This window comes from Salvelinus namaycush, chromosome 29 (genome assembly GCF_016432855.1).
Source record: "Salvelinus namaycush isolate Seneca chromosome 29, SaNama_1.0, whole genome shotgun sequence".
In the NCBI taxonomy this organism is placed as follows: Eukaryota; Metazoa; Chordata; class Actinopteri; order Salmoniformes; family Salmonidae; genus Salvelinus; species Salvelinus namaycush.
Window position 1 is genome coordinate 28,052,604 of NC_052335.1, and position 19,333 is coordinate 28,071,936.

Below are 19,333 nucleotides of genomic sequence, written 5' to 3' on the forward strand. Positions count from 1 at the left end.
AAATGATGTACTGAATCAATCTTTAGAATGTTGTTAACATACATCTTGAATAACGTTCCAACCGGAGAATTAGATTGACTTCAGTTGAGCGATGGAACGGAGCTGCCTATCACGTGAACGCGCGTGATCAAAGCATGGTCAGCTCGTGGCAGTGGTGACTAATTCCTGTCTCCTTAGGCCCCCCTTCACATTAGAGTCATCAGACAAAGTTCTATTGACTGTTGACATCTAGTGGAAGCCGTAGGAAGTGAAAACTCATCCATATCTCGCTGTAATTTCAATGAGAGCTTGGTTGAAAATCTGCCACCCTCAGAAAAAATCCAAACAGGAAGTGGAACTTCTCAGGTTTTTGGCTGCCATATGAGTTCTGTTATACTCACAGACATAATTCAAACAGTTTTAGAAACTTCAGAGTGTTTTCTATCCAATACTAATAATAATATGCAAATATTAGCAACTATGACTGAGGAGCAGGCCGTTTACTCTGGGCACCTCTGTGCACCTTTCATCCAAGCTACTCAATACTGCCCCTGCAGCCATAAGAAGTTAACAAAGAGTTGCAGTCTGTTTTGTAATGGGTGGCCAGTAATAAATTGGTCCTGAACATCTCTAAAACTAAGAGCATTGTATTTGGTACAATCATTCCCTAAGTTCTAGACTCAGCTGAATCTATTAATGAAGGGTGTGGCTGTTGATCAAGTTGAGGAGACTAACTGACTTGATATTACCTTTGATTGTAAACGGTCATGGTCAAACATATAGATTCAATGGTTGTAAAGATGGGGAGAGGTCTGTCTGTAATAAAGAGATGCTCTGCTTTTTTGACGCCACACTCCACAAAGCAAGTCCTGCAGGCTCTAGTTTTATCTTATCTTAATTAATGTCCAGTCATATGGTCAAGTGCTTCAAAGAAAGACCTAGTTAAGCTGCAGCTGGCCCAGAACAGAGCAGCAAGTCATTGTAATCAGAGGGCTAATATTAATACCAGTCTCTCTTGGCTAAGAGTTGAGGAAAGACTGACTGCGTCACTTCTTGTTTTAATAAGAAACATTAATGAGTTGGAAATTCCAAATTGTTTGCATAGTCAACTTACACACAGCACTGACACAAACACTTACCCCACCAGACATGCCACCAGGGGTCTTTTCACAGTGTCCAGGTCCAGAACAAATTCAAGGAAACGTGCAGTATTATACAGAGCCATGAGTGCATGAAACTCCTTTCCATCTTATATAGCGCAAGTGAACAGCAAACCTGGTTTCAAAAAACTAAAGGATTCTCCCCCTGACTAGCTTCTCACCCCGCTTAGTTTGACTCTGTGTGCGTCAACATCTTAGCATAATGGGCCCTTTTTATGAGAGAGAGAGACCGAGACCCAGCCAGCGCTGCCTACCTGGGTACATAAACTATTTACTGTATTAATTTTAACTCTGGCTGTTGGAAATGTGCCTCCTTTTCAGGGTAGAGTACACTTGGCTGTAGTCTTGAAGGGATACTTTGGGATGATTTTTTTTTTTTAACTAGGCAAGTCAGTTTTAAGAACAAATTCTTATTTACAATGACGGCCAAACTCTCCCCTAACCAGTATGACGTTGGGCCAATTGGGCGCCGCCCTATGGGACTCCCGATCACGGGTTCATCTGAGTTCATCTGACTCAGGGGAAGTAGATAAAGGGCTTCATTGCCAAAATCCTGAAGTATTCCTTTTAAAGGACCTGCCCATACTGAATGAATGGAAGGCTGTGTTTGTGTTGCTGAGGTGGAGTCATGCATGTGTTAATGTTGATGTAATGCTCCCCTCTTCCTGGTGCTTAACACCTGCTGCATCTCAAATGGCACCCTGTTCCCTATATAGGGCACTATTTTTAGACCAGAGTTCATAGGACTCTGGTCAAAGGTAGTACACTTTTTATAGTAGATATGGTGCCACTTGGGACGCTGGCTGACTATGGCTGTGGCTGGCTGAGTCACAAAGGAGGGTTGGGTTACGTGCTGTAATGTAGTACTCGTGTTTCTTCTGGCTGTGGTAGTGTGGTGGTGACACATTGTGTGCGAGGACGGAAATCTCATCGTCGCAGACACTTAAACAGAATATCAAAACAGCTCTTTGTGTGTGTGAGAGAGACAGTTTGAGACAGACCTGGGGCTTGGACTAAGGGATCAAATTGTATTAATCACATACACAGTTTACAGCAGGTATAAAAGGTGCAGAGAAATGCTTGTGCGCTTGTTCCCTCAACAGCTCCCCCTCAACAATACTCCCTCAACAATGCAGTACAATAGCAATAACAATAATATCAATAAAAAGAGTCAAGTCAAAAATAACAAGTAATAGAATAGGTAGTATGCATAGTAAAAATATACTATATTTACTAATATAAATGGCGTAGTGACTTGGTCATGCAGTAGAATAAATTGAATATAATAGAACCACGTGTGTGTGTGTTGGAGCCATGTACAGTGCTCTACTGTACAGTATGTGCAATGATACGCAAAACTTTTTTTTTTGACTTGACATCCCGCATTACCTATTTACAGTTGAAGTCGGAAGTTTACATACACCTTAGCCAAATACATTTAAACTCAGTTTTTCACAATTCCTGACATTTAATCCTAGTAAAAATTCCTTGTCTTAGGTCAGTTAGGATCAGCACTTTATTTTAAGAATGTGAAATGTCAGAATAATAGCAGAGAGAATCATTTTTTTCAGCTTTTATTTCTTTCATCACATTCCCAGTGGGTCAGAAGTTTACATACACTCAATTAGTATTTGGTAGCATTGTTTACCTTGGGTCAAACGTTTTGGGTAGCCTTCCACAAGCTTCCCACAATAAGTTGGGTGAATTTTGGCCCATTTCTCCTGACAGAGCTGGTGTAACTGAGTCAGGTTTGTAGGCCTCCTTGCTCGCACACACTTTTTCTGTTCTGCCCACAAATGTTCTACAGGATGAGGTCAGGGCTTTGTGATGGCCACTCCAATACCTTGACTTTGTTGTCCTTAAGCCATTTTGCCACAACTTTGGAAGTATGCTTGGGGTCATTGTCCATTTGGAAGAACCATTTGCAACCACTGAGACAAAGAAGACAAAGAAGGAGTTTGAGCTCGGGCACTGATTGTGTGTGTGTGTGTGTGTGTGTGTGTGTGTGTGTGTGTGTGTGTGTGTGTGTGTGTGTGTGTGTGTGTGTGTGTGTGTGTGTGTGTGTGTGTGTGTGTGTGTGTGTGTGTGTGTGTGTGTGTGTGTGTGTGTGTGTGTGTGTGTGTGTGTATGAAACACACTCAGTGGAATCAGAAAGAGGAAGGAGGTTGGGTTTATTATAACGTCACTTAAACATCACTCACTGACGTTTCCTCCGGAATTAATCAGCCTAATGGACGACGTCAGCCAGTAAAAGTGCTGCTATTTCTATGTCTGCGTCTCAAATAGCACCCTATTCCCTTTGTAGTGTACTGCATTTGACCAGAGCCCTGGCCAAAAGTAGTGCACTACATAGGGAATTAGGGTGCCATTTGCGATGTAAGCCTATGCTAGTTATAAATAGCTGTCTTGCTCTCATTTTTAGTTGTCGGGACAGATGCCTCAGGCAAACTCCACACCCAGTAGTTGCTTGGAGCCAGGCAGCCCACTGTTTACATAGAAACAAAACACAGTCATTAAATCAAGCCTGCAGGGATGCACATATACAGTAGGCCTGAATAAGCTAAAAGGTAGTTTGCTTATGCATGAGGTACCACAGGAACCTTTTGAGGGTAATAGTGTACTGTAAATGTTTTGCTTCAATGATTGACTTTTTTGGTGTCTATTTTAGTCAATGTTTTTTTTTGTAGCATTTGTATGTGATAAAATAGATTTAGTAAATAAATGCAGGATGTGTGTGTGGTACTAGAATGTGACCAAGCGGTTTCACATTCTAGTAACATTTTACTGGAGCTGTTGCTTGATGATAACGGCAGGATGATTTTTGGATGGAACTGATGGAGGTTAGAGCTTTAGCTTCTCAAGCTGAGGCTATTATGCCACCCTACCCCCTATATCCTGGTAGAGAATAGGGGGCAACTTGGGACACAGTGAATCACTGATTAGGTTTGAGTGATGGTCTTTATGGCAGCCGGTGACATGGTCCAGAGACCAGAAGTCTGTATGCAGACTGTTGATGCTTATCTCCCCAGCCTGGTTAGAGAGGCACGACCGGCCTCGCTTACGTGTCTTTTTGTCTCGCAAAACTTTTTCTGGAAGGTACTACGCAGTGCACAGACCCCCTTGCGCACTCAGCATTGTCGAGATACATCGAGTTTCCTTGTAGGCCTATTTGGCGGGGAACCTGTGAAGCAAGCTGTTTTGCCTGTTTCTGTTTGAGTATTTTATTAAAGAATGTGAAATAATGTTTCTGTTAGCTCCTTTTCATTAAATCATGCATAGCCTTTCTTTATCTGGCCTAAAGTAAATGTGTTCAAATGGTCCTCTCACCATCATTATCATTATTCACATCAATTCAAACAAATCACAATTATCTGCTTTGGTATTGAACTCAGTGAGCAGGCTTTCCAAGTGAGGAGAGACGCATGGGTGGGCCTACCAACTGAAAACAAAAATTATTAGGAAATTCTGACCACAGAAATCCAATGTTTATATAAAATGTCTGCCTTTCCCCCTACATTTTAAGTCTAATACGGTATGTCCATTTAATATAGGAAACACCACATCCATGTGGCCTATGTCATTTCATTTAGTCTCATTGTTTTGAAATCAGTATTTGTCCTTCTTTCCCATTTGTTCCCATTTTCAATCAAAAAAGATACGTGTGAGATTCACAAGATATTCACAAGAGATTTCCCATATTAAATGGACATACTGTATTAGATTTAAAATATAGGGGGAAAGGCAGACATTGTAATGTTGTAAAAGGCTGCCCTGACCTGGCTGGACACTCTCACATTCAAATCATTCTCTCCTCCCATCGCTCCCATTGTTTGCATTTCCCTCCCCGCCAAAATATGCATGAGATATTCACAAGACTATAATATTGGTGATGCCCAACCCTGGCTGGCGATGACACTGAGGCGCTCGCATTTGTCCCACCGGCTGATGTCGAGTGCTTCCACGACCTGCTGAATACCTGGTTCTTTCAGCGCCCAGAACATCAACTGAAGAAGCTCCTGACATCCTTTCAGGCAACATGGGTTGGGGAGAACGTCAGACACATTGGAAGAAAGCCAATGTTTCCCGTAGGTATGTCTTCTTTAACATAATGGCTTTATTATTCTTATTCATATTATTGATGACTTCATGCCGAACGCCAATAACATAGTTACTAATCTAATTTTCAGAATAATGGAACTGTTATGATGCTGTCCTGCAAGACTTGGCGAAGACCAACAATGGAGTGGAGGGCTGGCATCAAACATTTTTGGCTAATCTTGGCACTACCCACTGCACCATTTTGTAAGTTAATTGAGGCAAAGAGGTGACGAGAATGGAGCAGCAACTTACTGGCATTCCACCGCCATGGCAAAGACCTGTGGATCTGAAGTCACTGGTTTAGAAGTACACCATGACTAAACGGCTGGAGTCTTACCTGAAGAGCGTTGCCTACACTTTTAAGTTGCAGTGGTGAATCATGGGATGTTGGTGGGACCTTAATTGGGGAGAATGGGCTCGTGGTAATGACTGGAGCAGAATCAGTGGAATGGTTTCAAATACATCAAACACATGGTTTCCAGGTGTTTGATGCCATTCCATTTGCTCCGTTCCGGCCATTATTATGAGCCGTTCTCCCCTCTGCAGCCTCCACTGTTTGTCACGGGTGTGCGTACTGGTAGCGAGGTAAGGTGCAGGAGAACAGAGAGTTGTGAACAGGCGCACACTTTATTGAGGCAGGAACAAACAGCAGACGGACGCAACTGCGTCAAAACCTCCAGCAAAAACGGCAAAAGTGCAAAGCGCGAAAACAGTCACAAAAGCTATAGTTTACCAAAATAAACATACTTTGTGAAATAAACAAGGAACATGGAAAACCAGCCTGGCGCGTCACATAAAACACGTGACACAAAACAATTCCACACAAGGACATGGGGGGAACAGAGGAATATATATATATATATATATATATATATATATATATATATATTGATTGATATATTGACTGATGTCTCAAGTTTTGAGGTAGCGTGCAATTGACATGCTGACTCATTCTGATTGGCCGGGCCTGGCTCCGCAGTAGGTGGGCCTGACTCCCAAGTGGGTGTGCCTATGCCCTCCCATACCCACCCATAGCTGCGCCCCTGCCCAGTCAAATAAAATCCATAGATTAGGGCCTAATGAATTTATTTCAATTGACTGATTTCTTTATATGAACATTAACTCTATAAAATTGTTGCGTGTTGTGTTTTATATAAGTATTCAGACCCCTTCCTTTTTCTACATTTTGTTACATTAAATCCTTATTCTAAAATTGAGTAAATAAAAAATGTTCACAACCTCATGACAAAGCAAAAACTTTTTTAATTTTTATATTTGCAAATTTATTGAAAATAAAAACAGAAATACCTTATTTACCTAAGTATTCAGACCCTTTGCTATGAGACTCGAAATTGACTCAGGTGCATCTTGTTTCCGTTGATCACCCTTGAGATGTTTCTACAATTTGATTGGAGTCCACCTGTAGTAGATTCAATTGATTTGACATGATTTGGAAAGGCACACACCTGTCTATATAAGCTCCCACAGTTGACAGTGCATGTCAGAGCAAAAGCCATGAGGTCGAAGGAATTGTCCGTAGAGCTCCGAGACAGGATTGTGTCGAGGCGCAGATCTGGGAAAGGGTACCAAAAAATGTCTGCAGCATTGAAGTTCCCCAAGAACACAGTGGCCTCCATCATTCTTAAATGGGAGAAGTTTGGAGCCACCAAGTCTCTTCCTAGAGCTGGCCGCCCGGCCAAACTGAGCAATCAGGGGAGAAGGGTCTTGGTCAGGGAGGTGACCAAGAATCCGATCGTCACTCTGACAGAGTTCCTCTGTGGAGATGGGAGAACATTCCAGAAGGACAACCATCTCTGCACCATTCCTCCAATCAGGCCTTTATGGTAGAGTGGCCAGACGGAAGCTGCTCCTTAGTAAAAGGTAAGGCAGTCCACTTGGAATTTGCCAAAAGGCACCTAAAGGACTCTCAGACCATAAGAAACAAGATACTCTAGTCTGATGAAACCAAGATTGAACACTTTGGCCTGAATGCCAAGTGTCACGTCTGGAGGAAACTTGGTACCATCCCTACGTTCAAGCATGGTGGTGGCAGCATCATGCTGTGGGGATGTTTTTCAGCGGCAGGGACTGGGAGACTAGTCAGGATCGAGGGAAAGACGAACGGTGCAAAGTACAGAGAGATCCATGATGAAAACCTGCTCCAGAGCACTCAGGACCGCGAACTGGTGCGAAGGTTCACCTTCCAACTGGACAACGACCCTAGGCACACAGCCAAGACAATGCAGGAGTGGCTTCGGGACAAGTCTCTGAATGTCCTTGAGTGGCCCAGCCAGAGCCTGAACTTGATCCCGATCGAACGTCTCCGGAGAGACCTGAAAATAGCTGTCCAGCGACGCTCCCCATCCAGCCTGACAGAGCTTGAGAGGATCTGCAGAGTAGAATGGGAGAAACTCCCCAAATACAGGTGTGCCAAGCTTGTAGCCTCCTACCCAAGAATACTCGATGCTGTAATTGCTGCCAAAGATACTGAGTAAAGGGTATGAATAGTTATGTAAATTTCTATTTTGTTTTTGCTTTGTCATTATGGGGTGTTGTGTGTAGATTGATGAGGGGGAAAAAAACTAAAGTCAATTTTATAACGTAACGTAACAAAATGTGGAAAAAGTCAAGGGGTCTGAATATCTTCTGAATGCTCTGTATATACAATATTCTGGCCATATGAACGAATGTGTATTCAGTATTTGTAGCCATTCATGAGTTAGTAAAAAGCAGTAAACATACACATTTAATAACAGACTTGTGAACACAATTATGCAATAGTTAACATACACAACATTGTTTTACCTTCTTTAATAACCAACTGATAAACACAATTTTGCTACAGCTGGCTTCACAGCTTCCCCTGTGCTTCACATCTTCCCCGGGAAACTCAATGTATTGTAGCCTCACTCAGACAAAAGAGTAGCGGAGGAAGGAGTTCACTTCTGCTGCAGTGTTCGCGGTAAAATATTACTGTTGTTGTGGTGCTTCAGCCGGCCGCACCCACACATCACAGAAAGCCCCAAGACAGAGAAGAGAGAATCAACAGAGATAGAGATGGACAGAGTATGAGGCACATAGAGTCCAGAGCAGAGCAGACCAGAGCAGAGACCGAAGCAGACAATTGGAAGTCAAAAATGGACTGAAAGACTAAAGGGACAATGTGCCATTTGTAATGACATACATCTTGCTCAAAACCCAGAACTCCCCCACTGTAACTGTTATCATTTATAATAATAATAATAATATGAATAGGAAATTGAACCTCTCATTAGGCCCTATAGAGGTTCGTACTAAAATGAGACATGGTGTGAAATGATCCTCGTCTAGGCTAGCGTCTGAATGATGAAGTAGTTGCAGAGCACTGAGAAGGTGATAACCTGACTCCAGCCATGAGTCTAATATAGCATACTCTAAGTATATTTGACAGCTTGTTTTTGTGCTTCTGTCCCCACTCCTGGTAGAATGGTGAGAATGTGAACTAAGGAAAGCATGACTCAAGCTATGAGCCTGTGATATTCATGTATACATGTTGTGTATATTTGACAGCCTGTACTGTGCGTTAAGTCCTAGTATCCAAGTACTAGTATCCTTGGTTTGGCACAGACCTTATTTGGTAAATGCTAGAGTTCAGATGGATGCCACGGCCTCTCCTAGTCTTCGCTAGGCAGCAGATTGAATCACCCGGGGCATAGGGGCGTTGCAATCACTACATGCTGCCAAGAATCCCCCATAATGCCTAGCTTCTACCATTTCCTAAAAGAGCAGTTTGACAGATGGATGTTCTGTCCTTAAACCAGGCCCAGTGCTAGCCTCTCCCACTGCGTCCCAAATTGCACCCTAATCCCTATGGGCTCTGGTCAAAAGGAGTGCGCTATATAGGGATATAGTGTCATTTGGGACACCCCTCTGTCTATGTGCCGTTCATTACAGGGTAGCAGAGCTGCAGATCAGATGAGGGGGATTGGCTTTCAGTGGGGCGATGATGAGCTGGATCAGAGGGGACGGACTGTCTGACTCCGAGCTGGACCACCTCCCAGTCTGGTGACCTTTGATCCTGAGAGAGTGAGGGAGAGCACGGGTGTCCCCTCTTGTATCCCTGCCAGCTCATCAATATTCAGCTCACACCAGCCTCAGGACTCTGCTTTGGTTATTGTGTGTGTGTGTGTGTGTGGTCCCTTCGCTCTGTCCAGTCCAGACTCTCGTGGTGTGTTACTGTGGCTCCACTGGGCTCTTGATTAGCCATGGCGTTTTGGCACAATAGCTAACGGAACGCCGGTTTTATCTGGGTTACAGGGCATCCTGGGTAGCCAGGTGTTGCCGCCCAGGCCCCTACATTGGATGCGTCTCTAATGGCACCCTATTTAATTTAAGAGTGCACTACTTTTGACCAGAGCCATATAGGTTGTCTTCAAAGCCCCATGGGCTCTGGTTAAAAGTAGTGCACTATATAAGGATTAGTGTTCCATTTGGGATGCAGCATGGGAGTCACATCTCAACCTGCTTTCTGTCGTTTAGGCCTACATCTTTACCCAGTATCCTTAGCGTGTGTGTGGGAGCCTGGTAAAACCAGACTGAAAGCTGCGCTAACTAGAGGTCGACCAATTTATGATTTTTCAACGCCGATACCAATTATTGGAGGACCAAAATAAAGCTGATACCGATTAATCGGCCGATTTAAAAAAATAAATAAATAATAATAATAATAAAAATAATAATAAAAAAAATATATATATATATATATATATATATATTTAAAAAAATAAATTGTATTTTTTATATATAAATTTATATTAATGACAATTTCAACAATACTGAATGAAAACTTATTTTAACTTAATATAATACATCAATAAAATCAATTTAGTCTCAAACAAATAATGAAACATGTTCAATTTGGTTTAAATAATGCAAAAACAAAGTGTTGGAGAAGAAAGTAAACGTGCAATATGTGCCATGTAAAAAAGCTAACGTTTAAGTTCCTTGCTCAGAATATATGAAAGCTGGTGGTTCCTTTTAACTTGAATCTTCAATATTCCCAGGTAAGAAGTTATAGGTTGTAGTTATTATAGGACTATTTCTCTCTATACCATTTGTATTTCATATACCTTTGACTATTGGATGTTCTAATAGGCACTTTAGTATTGCCAGCCTAATCTCGGGAGTTGATAGGCTTGAAGTCATAAACAGCGCAATGCTTGAAGCACAGCGAAGAGCTGCTGGCAAATGCAGTAAAGTGCTGTTTGAATGAATGCTTACGAGCCTGCTGCTGCCTACCATCGATCAGTCAGACTGCTCTATCAAATCATAAACTTAATTATAATATAATAACACACAGAAATACGAGCCTTAGGTCATTAATATGGTCAAATCCGGAAACTATCATTTCGAAAACAAAACGTTTATTCTTTCAGTGAAATACGGAACCGTTCCGTATTTTATCTAACGGGTGGCAACCCTAAGTCTAATTATTGCTGTTACATTGCACAACCTTCAATGTTATGTCATAATTATGTACAATTCTGGCAAATTAATTACGGTCTTTGTTAGGAAGAAATGGTCTTCACACAGTTTGCAACGAGCCAGGCGGCCCAAACTGCTGCATATACCCTGACTCTGCTTGCACAGAACGCAAGAGAAGTGACAGAATTCCCCTAGTTAAAATAAATTCATGTTAGCAGGCGATATTAACTAAATATGCAGGTTTAAAAATATATACTTGTGTGTTGATTTTAAGAAAGGCATTGATGTTTATGGTTAGGTACATTGGTGCAACGACATTGCTTTTTTCGAGAATGCGCTTGTTAAATCACCCGTTTGGTGAAGTAGGCTGTGATACAATGATAAATTAACAGGCACCGCATCGATTATATGCAACACAGCACAAGCTAGATAATCTAGTAATATCATCAACCATGTGTAGTTAACTAGTGATTATGTTAAGATTGATTGTTTTTTATAAGATAAGTTTAATGCTAGCTAGCACCTTACCTTGGCTCCTTGCTGCACTCGCATAACAGGTAGTCAGCCTGCCACGCAGTCTCCTCGTGGAGTGCAATTTAATCTGCCATCGGTGTCCAAAAATGGTGATTACCGATTGTTATGAAAACTTGAAATCGGCCCTAATTATTAGTCGTCCATTCACGATTAATCGGTCGACCTCTAGCGCTAACCAAGTGTAACGTCATTCAGTTTGGATAACCAGGCTATGGCTGTGTCCCAATTGACAAGGAAAAAAACAGCATTTCAAGGCAGGATGTCAAAATTAGCTCGTCTCAATCCCAAGGTACCTTAAAAGGCTGCCTTCAAATCCCGTCTCAAATGTTGGTTACCTACTGGGAAAAGTACTAACTACAAAGGTAGGTGCCTCTGGATGCAGGTATGCAGCAGGCAGCTGCCTTTGGATTGGCACATAGTCTACAGTGCCTTCAGAAAGTATTAATACAAAACAAAATCCTCCATTTTCTCCTACGACAGCCATTTAACTCTGGAATTGTTTTAAAGTCACCATTGGCCTCATGGTGAAATCCCTGATTTCCTTCCTCTCCGGCAACTGAGTTAGGAAGGACACCTGTATCTTTGTAGTGAATGGGTGTATTGATACACCATCCAAAGTGTCATTAATAACTTCACCATGCTCAATGGAATATTCAATGTCTGCTTTTTTTTAACCCATCTACCAATAGGTGCCCTTTGCGAGGAAATGGAAAACCTCCCTGGTCTTTCGTTGAATCTGTTTGAAATTCACTGCTCGACTGAGGGAACTTACAGACAATTGTATGTGTGGGATACAGAGATGACGTTGTCATTAAAAATATCATGTTGAACACTATTATTGCACACAGATTGAGTCCATGTAACGTATTATGTGACTTGTTAATTACATTTTTACTCTTGAACTTTATTTAGTCTTGCCACAACAAAGAGGTTGAAAAGTTATTGGCTCTAGACATTTCTGCTTTTCATTTTTTAAATTAAAAACTTAATTCCACTTTGACATTTTGGTGTATTGTGTGTAGGCCAGTGACAAAATAAATCTCAATTGAGTCAATTTAAAATTCAGACTAACACAAGAAAACGTGGAAAAAGTCAAGTGGTGTGAATACTTTCTGAAGGAACTGTATAGTCTAGTGAGTGTGCGAAGGGTCAGTGCAGATAGTTTGGGTAACCATTAATTGACCATTTAGCAGTCTTATGGCTTTCTGAAGGCACTGTATGTGTGTGGTTGCATGGCAAGATTATTTTAGCTGTCATGTAACGTAAACAGCTGAAGGTTCTTCTATTTTAGATGATGAAGCTGTCATTTTGACCTAGGTGTGCTTATCATTGTTCAGACATCTCCGTGAATGTGTTATCTTCACAGTCAGTTACTGCACGTCTAATCGAACCCCCACACTGTTAACATTGGATTTCTGATCTCAGCATCTTTAAAGGGACTTTAAATTAATCCCAAATTCACAGCTAAAGATCAGTGGGCCTCATCTCTCGCCCACAACTACATTATGGTCCTGAAAATGAACACGCCATCCACAACAAAATAACAATATGTACATCTCTTTCGCTCCTTAAATTCTCCTTTTCCTTCCATTCTCTTGCTCTCTCCACCCTCCTCTCTCTCTCCCTCTCCCCTCACTTCTCTTTCCCTCCCCGTCCACCGTCCCCTCTCTCTACTCTGCTCCAGGTCAACTTTGTGGTGTGCCAGTTGTTTGCCCTGTTGACTGCCTTCTGGTTCCGTCTGTATCTCCACCCCAGTAAGACCAGTCCCTTCGTCAGACATGTGGTGGCCACACTACTGGGATTCTACTTTGCTCTCTTCTGCTTCGGCTGGTGAGTCTCGCTACACACACATACACACACACAGACTAGGGATGGCACGGTTAATCGAATATCCGCATATCCGAACTGACGTTAGTATTTGATTACTTGAGTGAGTGTTGTAGGGCTATTTTAAAGGTGCTACACATAGGATTTATTTATTTATTCTAAAACATCCTATGTGTAGCACCTTTAACAATAAAAAAGCTCTTTCTAAATTAAATTAAACTTATGGCATTTTTACCTATTGATTGGACATGATTTGTGAAGGCAAACACCTGTCTATACAAGGTCCCACAGTTGACAGTGGATGTCAGAGCAAAAACCAAGCAATGAGGTCAAAGGTATTGTCCATAGCGCTCCAAGACAGAATTGTGTTGAGGCACAGATCTGGGGAGGGTACAAAACAAGTGTCTGCAGCATTGAAGGTCCCTAAGAACACAGTGGCCTCCATCATTCTTAAATGGAAGGAGTTTGGAACTACCAAGACTCTTCCTAGAGCTGGCCGCCCGGCCAAACTGAACAAATTGGGGGAGTAGGGCCTTGGTCAGGGGGGTGACCAAGAACCCGATGGTCACTCTGACAGAGCTCTAGAGTTTCTTTGTCGAGATGGGAGAACCTTCCAGAAGGACAACTATCTCTACAGCACTTTATGGTAGAGTGGCCAGACGGAAGCCACTCCTCAGTAAATGACAGCCCACTTGGAGTTTGCCAAAAGTCACCCAAAGACTCTGACCATAAGAAACAAGATTCTCTGGTCTGATGAAACCAAGATTGAACTCTTTGGCCTGAATACCAAGCGTCCGTCTGGAGGAAACCTGGCACCATCCCTATGGTGAGGCATGGTGGTGGCAGCATGCTGTGGGGATGTTTTTCAGCGGCAGGGCCTGGGAGGCTAGTCAGGATCGAGGGAAAGATGAACGGAGCAAAGTACAGAGAGATTCTTGATGAAAACCTGCTCCAGAGCACTCAGGACCTCGGACTGGGGCGAGGTTCACCTTCCAGCAGGACAACGACCCTAAGCACACAGCCAAGACAATGCAGGAGTGGCTTCGGGACAAGTCTCTGAATGTCCTTGAGTGGCCCGGACTTGAACCCGAGCGAACGTCTCCGGAGAGACCTGAAAATAGCTGTCCAGCGACGCTCCCCATCCAACCTGACAGAGCTTGAGAGGATCTGCAGAGAAGAATGGGAGAAACTCCACAAATACAGGTGTGCCAAGCTTGTAGCGTCATACCTAAGAAGACTCGATGCTGTAAATGCTGCCAAAGGTGCTTCAACAAAGTACTGAGTAAAGGATCTGAATACGTATGTAAATGTGTTTTTTTAATTTTTCTTCAGTTTTTTTATTTTTATGAATTGGCAAACATTTCTAAAAAAACTGTTTTTTGCTTTGTCATTATGGGGTGTTGTGTAGATTGATGAGGGAAAAAAACTATTTTATCCATTTTAGAATAAGGCTGTAACGTAACAACATTTGGAAAATGTTAAGCGGTCTGAAAACTTTCTGAAGGCACTGTAAGCTGTGATGGCCAAACAGGTTGATTAGAGGGGAAAACAATACCCCCACTTGACACACTCTGCTCCGCTGCTCCATAAACTGACCATCATTTCTGTAAGCAGGGGTTGTTTGGGAGATTTGTTGTGTGTAACCTTAGACAGGAGTTTGTTGTGGAGCTACAACCAGATGGTTATGTTGTGTTCGTTCACATCTGATGCTATCAGGTTAAGTAGCCTACAGGGGGATATTGTTGTTGCTTTGCGTGCTCACATTGGACTGAATAGGACCGTGGATGGATATGACTGAATAGGACCGTGGATGGATATGACTGAATAGGACCGTGGATGGATATGACTGAATAGGACTGTGGATGGATATGACTGAAAAGGACTGTGGATGGATATGACTGAAAAGGACTGTGGATGGATATGAGTGAATAGGACTGTGGATGGACATGACTGAGACTTAATTGTCCTATCTGGCTTCTACCAACACGTGTCCTGCGCTACTAGGAGCACTACAACTCTAGGTCCTCCCTCGCCCTCCCTTCTGCAGGTCTGACAACCACTCCATTGTCGTGCTTCCGGTTTCAAACAAAAGCTCAAACATCAAGTACCAGTAATGCGCTCAATATGGAAGTGGTCGGATGAAGCAGACGCGAGGCTACAAGACTATTTTGCTAGTACAGACTGGGATATGTTCCGGGATTCATCCGATATCATTGAGGAGTTTACCACAACAGTCACGGGCTTCATTAATAATTGCATAGACGATGTCATCCCCATAGTGACTATACGAACGCACCCCGCTAACTAGCTAGCCATTTCACATCGCTTACACCAGCCTAATCTCGGGAGTTGATAGGCTTGAAGTCATAAACAGCAAAGCTGCTGGCAAAACGCACAAAAGTGCTGTTTGAATGAATGCTTACGAGCCTGCTGGTGCCTACCATCGCTCAGTCAGACTGCTCTATCAAATCATAGACTTAATTATAACATAATAACACACAGAAATACGAGCCTTAGGTCATTAATATGGTCGAATCCGGAAACTATCATCTCGAAAACAAAACATTTATTCTTTCAGTGAAATACGGAACCATTCTGTATTTTATCTAACGGGTGGCATCCATAAGTCTAAATATTCCTGTTACATTGCACAACCTTCAATATTATGTCATAATTACGTAAAATTCTGGCAAATTAGTTCGCAACGAGCCAGGCGGCCCAAACTGTTGCATATACCCTGACTCTGCGTGCAATGAACGCAAGAGAAGTGACACAATTTCACCTGGTTAATATTGCCTGCTAACCTGGATTTCTTTTAGCTAAATATGCAGGTTTAAAAATATATACTTCTGTGTATTGATTTTAAGAAAGGCATTGATGTTTATGGGTAGATACAGTCGTGCAACGATTGTGCTTTTTTTTCGCAAATGCGCTTTTGTTAAACCCACTGTGTGGGTGTGTGTGGACAAGAGGTCGACCGATTAATCGGAATGGCGCATTTGCACAAAAGCGCATTTGCGAAAAAAGCACAATCGTTGTTTGGCGAAGTTGGCTGTATTTGTTAGGAAGAAATAGTCTTCACACAGTTTGCAACGAGCCAGGCAGCCCAAACTGCTGCATATACCCTGACTATTTTGCAAGAGAAGTGACACAAAGAAATTCATGTTAGCAGGCGATATTAACTAAATATGCAGGTTTAAAAATATATACTTGTGTATTGATTTTAAGAAAGGCATTGATGTTTATGGTTAGGTACCTTTTTCGCGAATGCGCACCGCATTGATTATATGCAACGCAGGACACGCTAGATAAACTAGTAATATCATCAACCATGTGTAGTTAACTAGTGATTATGATTGATTGATTGTTTTTTATAAGTTTAATGCTAGCTAGCAACTTACCTTGGCTTCTTACTGCATTCGCATAACAGGCAGGCTCCTTGTGGAGTGCAATGAGAGGCAGGTGGTTAGAGCGTTGGACTAGTTAACTGTAAGGTTGCAAGATTGAATCCCCGAGCTGACAAGGTAAAAATCTGTCGTTCTGCCCCTGAACAAGGCAGTTAACCCACCGTTCCTAGGCCGTCATTGAAAATAAGAATGTGTTCTTAACTGACTTGCCTAGTTAAATAAAGGTGTAAAAAAAAAAAATACGCCCAAATCGGTGTCCAAAAACACCGGCCATTCCGATTAATCGGTCGACCTCTAGTCCACACACACCCACACAGGAAGAGGGCACGCCAGCGCCTTTTCCCCCACAGGAAGCTGAAAAGATTTGGCATGGGCCCTCGTATTCTCAAAAACTTCTATAGCTGCACCATAGAGAGCATCTTGACTGGCTGCATCATGACTTGGTATGGCAAATGCACCGCTTTCGACCACCGCTTTCGACCCTGCCATCCAGAACCTGTATATCAAGTGGTGCCAGAGGAAGGCCTGAAAATGTGTCAAACTCCAGCCACCCAAGCCATAGACTGTTCACTCTACTACCTTCCGAAAACGGTACCGGAGCATTGGCTCTCGGGCCGACAAGCTCAGAGACAGCTCTACCCCCAAGCCATAAGACTGCTACGCACACTCACTAGACTATACAGTGCCTGCAGAAAGTATTCACACCACTTGACTTTTTCCACATTTTCTTGTGTTACAGTCTGAATTTTAAATGGATTAAATTGAGATTTGTGTCACTGGCACAATACACACAATACCCTTAATGAGTGGAATAATGTTTTTAGAAATGTTTACAAATTAAATAAAAAATGAAAAGCTGAAATATATTCAGTCAATAAGTATTCAACCTTTGTGTTATGGCAAGCCTAAATAAGTTCAGGAGTAAAAATGTGCTTAACAAGTCCCATAATACGTTGCATGGATTATCTCTGTGTGCAATAATAGTGTTTCAGATGATTTTTGAATGATTCAACCACAAACAGATTCAACCACAAAGACCAGGGAGGTTTTCCAATGTCTCGCAAAGAAGGGCACATATTGGTAGATGGGTAAAACATTTTTTTTTAAAGCAGACATTGAATATCCCTTTTGAGCATGGTGAAGTTATTAATTATTAATCACTACAAAGATACAGGCGTCCTTCATAACTCAGTTGCGGGAGAGGAAGGAAGACAGGGATTTCACCATAAGGCCAATGGTTTTATTTTTTCTTTATTTCTCCTTTATTTAACCAGGTAGGCTAGTTGAGAACAAGGTCTAATTTACAACTGCGAACTGGCCAAGATAAAGCAAAGCAGTTCGACACATACAACAACAGAGTTACACATGGAATAAACAAACATAGAGTCAATAATACAGTAGAAAAAGTCTATATACAGTGTGTGCAAATGAGGTAAGATAAGGGAGGTAAGGCAATAAATAGGCCATGGTGGCAAAGTAATTACAATATACCAATTATACACTGGAGTGATAGATGTGCAGAAGATGAATGTGCAAGTAGAGATACTGGGGTGCAAAGGAGCAAGATAAATAAATACAGTATGGGGATGAGGTAGTTGGATGGGCTATGTACAGGCGCAGTGATCTGTGAGCTACTCGGACAGCTGGTGCTTAAAGCTAGTGAGGGAGATATGAGTCTCCAGCTTCAGTGATTTTTGCAGTGCGTTCCAGTCATTGGCAGCAGAGAACTGGAAGGAAAGGCGGCCAAAAGAGGAATTTACTTTGGGGGTGACCAGTGAAATATACCTGCTGGAGCGCGTGCTACGGTGGGTGCTGCTATGGTGACCAGTGAGCTGAGATAAGGCAGGGCTTTACCTAGCAAATACTTGTAGATGACCTGGAGCCAGTGGGTTTGGCGACGAGTATGAAGCGAGGGCCAGCCAACGAGAGCGTACAGGTTGCAATGGTGGGTAGTATATGGGGCTTTGGTGACAAAACGAATGGCACTGTGATAGACTCCATCCAGTTTGCTGATTAGAGTGTTGGAGGCTATTTTGTAGATGACATCGGCGAAATCGAGGGTCGGTAGGATAGTCAGTTTTATGCGGGTATGTTTGGCAGCATGAGTGAAGGATGCTTTGTTTGCGAAATAGGAAGCCGATTCTAGATTTAATTTTGTATTGGAGACGCTTAATGTGAGTCCGGAATGAGAGTTTACAGTCTAGTCAGACACCTAGGTATTTGTAGTTGTCCACATATTCTAAGTCAGAACCGTCCAGAGTAGTGATGCTGGACGGGCGGGCAGGTGCGAGCAGTGATCGGTTGAAGAGCATGCATTTAGTTTTACTTGCATTTAAGAGCAGTTGGAGGCCACGGAAGGAGAGTTGTATGGCATTGAAGCTCGTCTGGAGGTTAGTTAACACAGTGTCCAAAGAAGGGCCAGAAGTATACAGAATGGTGTCATCTGCGTAGAGGTGGATCAGAGAATCACCAGCAGCAAGAGTGACATCAGTGATGTATTCAGAGAAGAGAGTCGGCCCGAGAATTGAACCCTGTGGCACACCCATAGAGACTGCCAGAGGTCCGGACAACAGGCCCTCCAATTTGACACACTGAACTCTATCAGAGAAGTAGTTGGTGAACCAGGCGAGGCAGTTGTTTGAGAAACCAAGGCTGTTGAGTCTGCCAATAAGAATGTGGTGATTGACAGAGTCGAAAGCCTTGGCCAGGTTGATGAATACGGCTGCGCAGTAACGTCTCTTATCGATGGCGGTTATGATATCGTTTAGGACCTTGAGCGTGGCTGAGGTGCACCCATGACCAGCTCTGAAACCAGATTGCATAGCGGAGAAGGTACGGTGGGATTCGAAAAGGTCGGTAATCTGT

The 19,333-nt window shown here is 42.6% G+C and overlaps 1 protein-coding gene across 1 annotated transcript in view; it reads left to right on the plus strand.

Annotated features, from left to right (window-relative positions):
* Positions 1 to 19,333, plus strand: part of LOC120024617 (lysophospholipid acyltransferase 2-like) — a 77,484-nt gene that overhangs the window by 25,996 nt on the left and 32,155 nt on the right. The window contains exon 2 of the mRNA XM_038968913.1: positions 12,919 to 13,064. Within this exon, the coding sequence (XP_038824841.1) occupies positions 12,919 to 13,064 (146 nt within the window). The remainder of the gene's footprint in view (positions 1 to 12,918; positions 13,065 to 19,333) is intronic.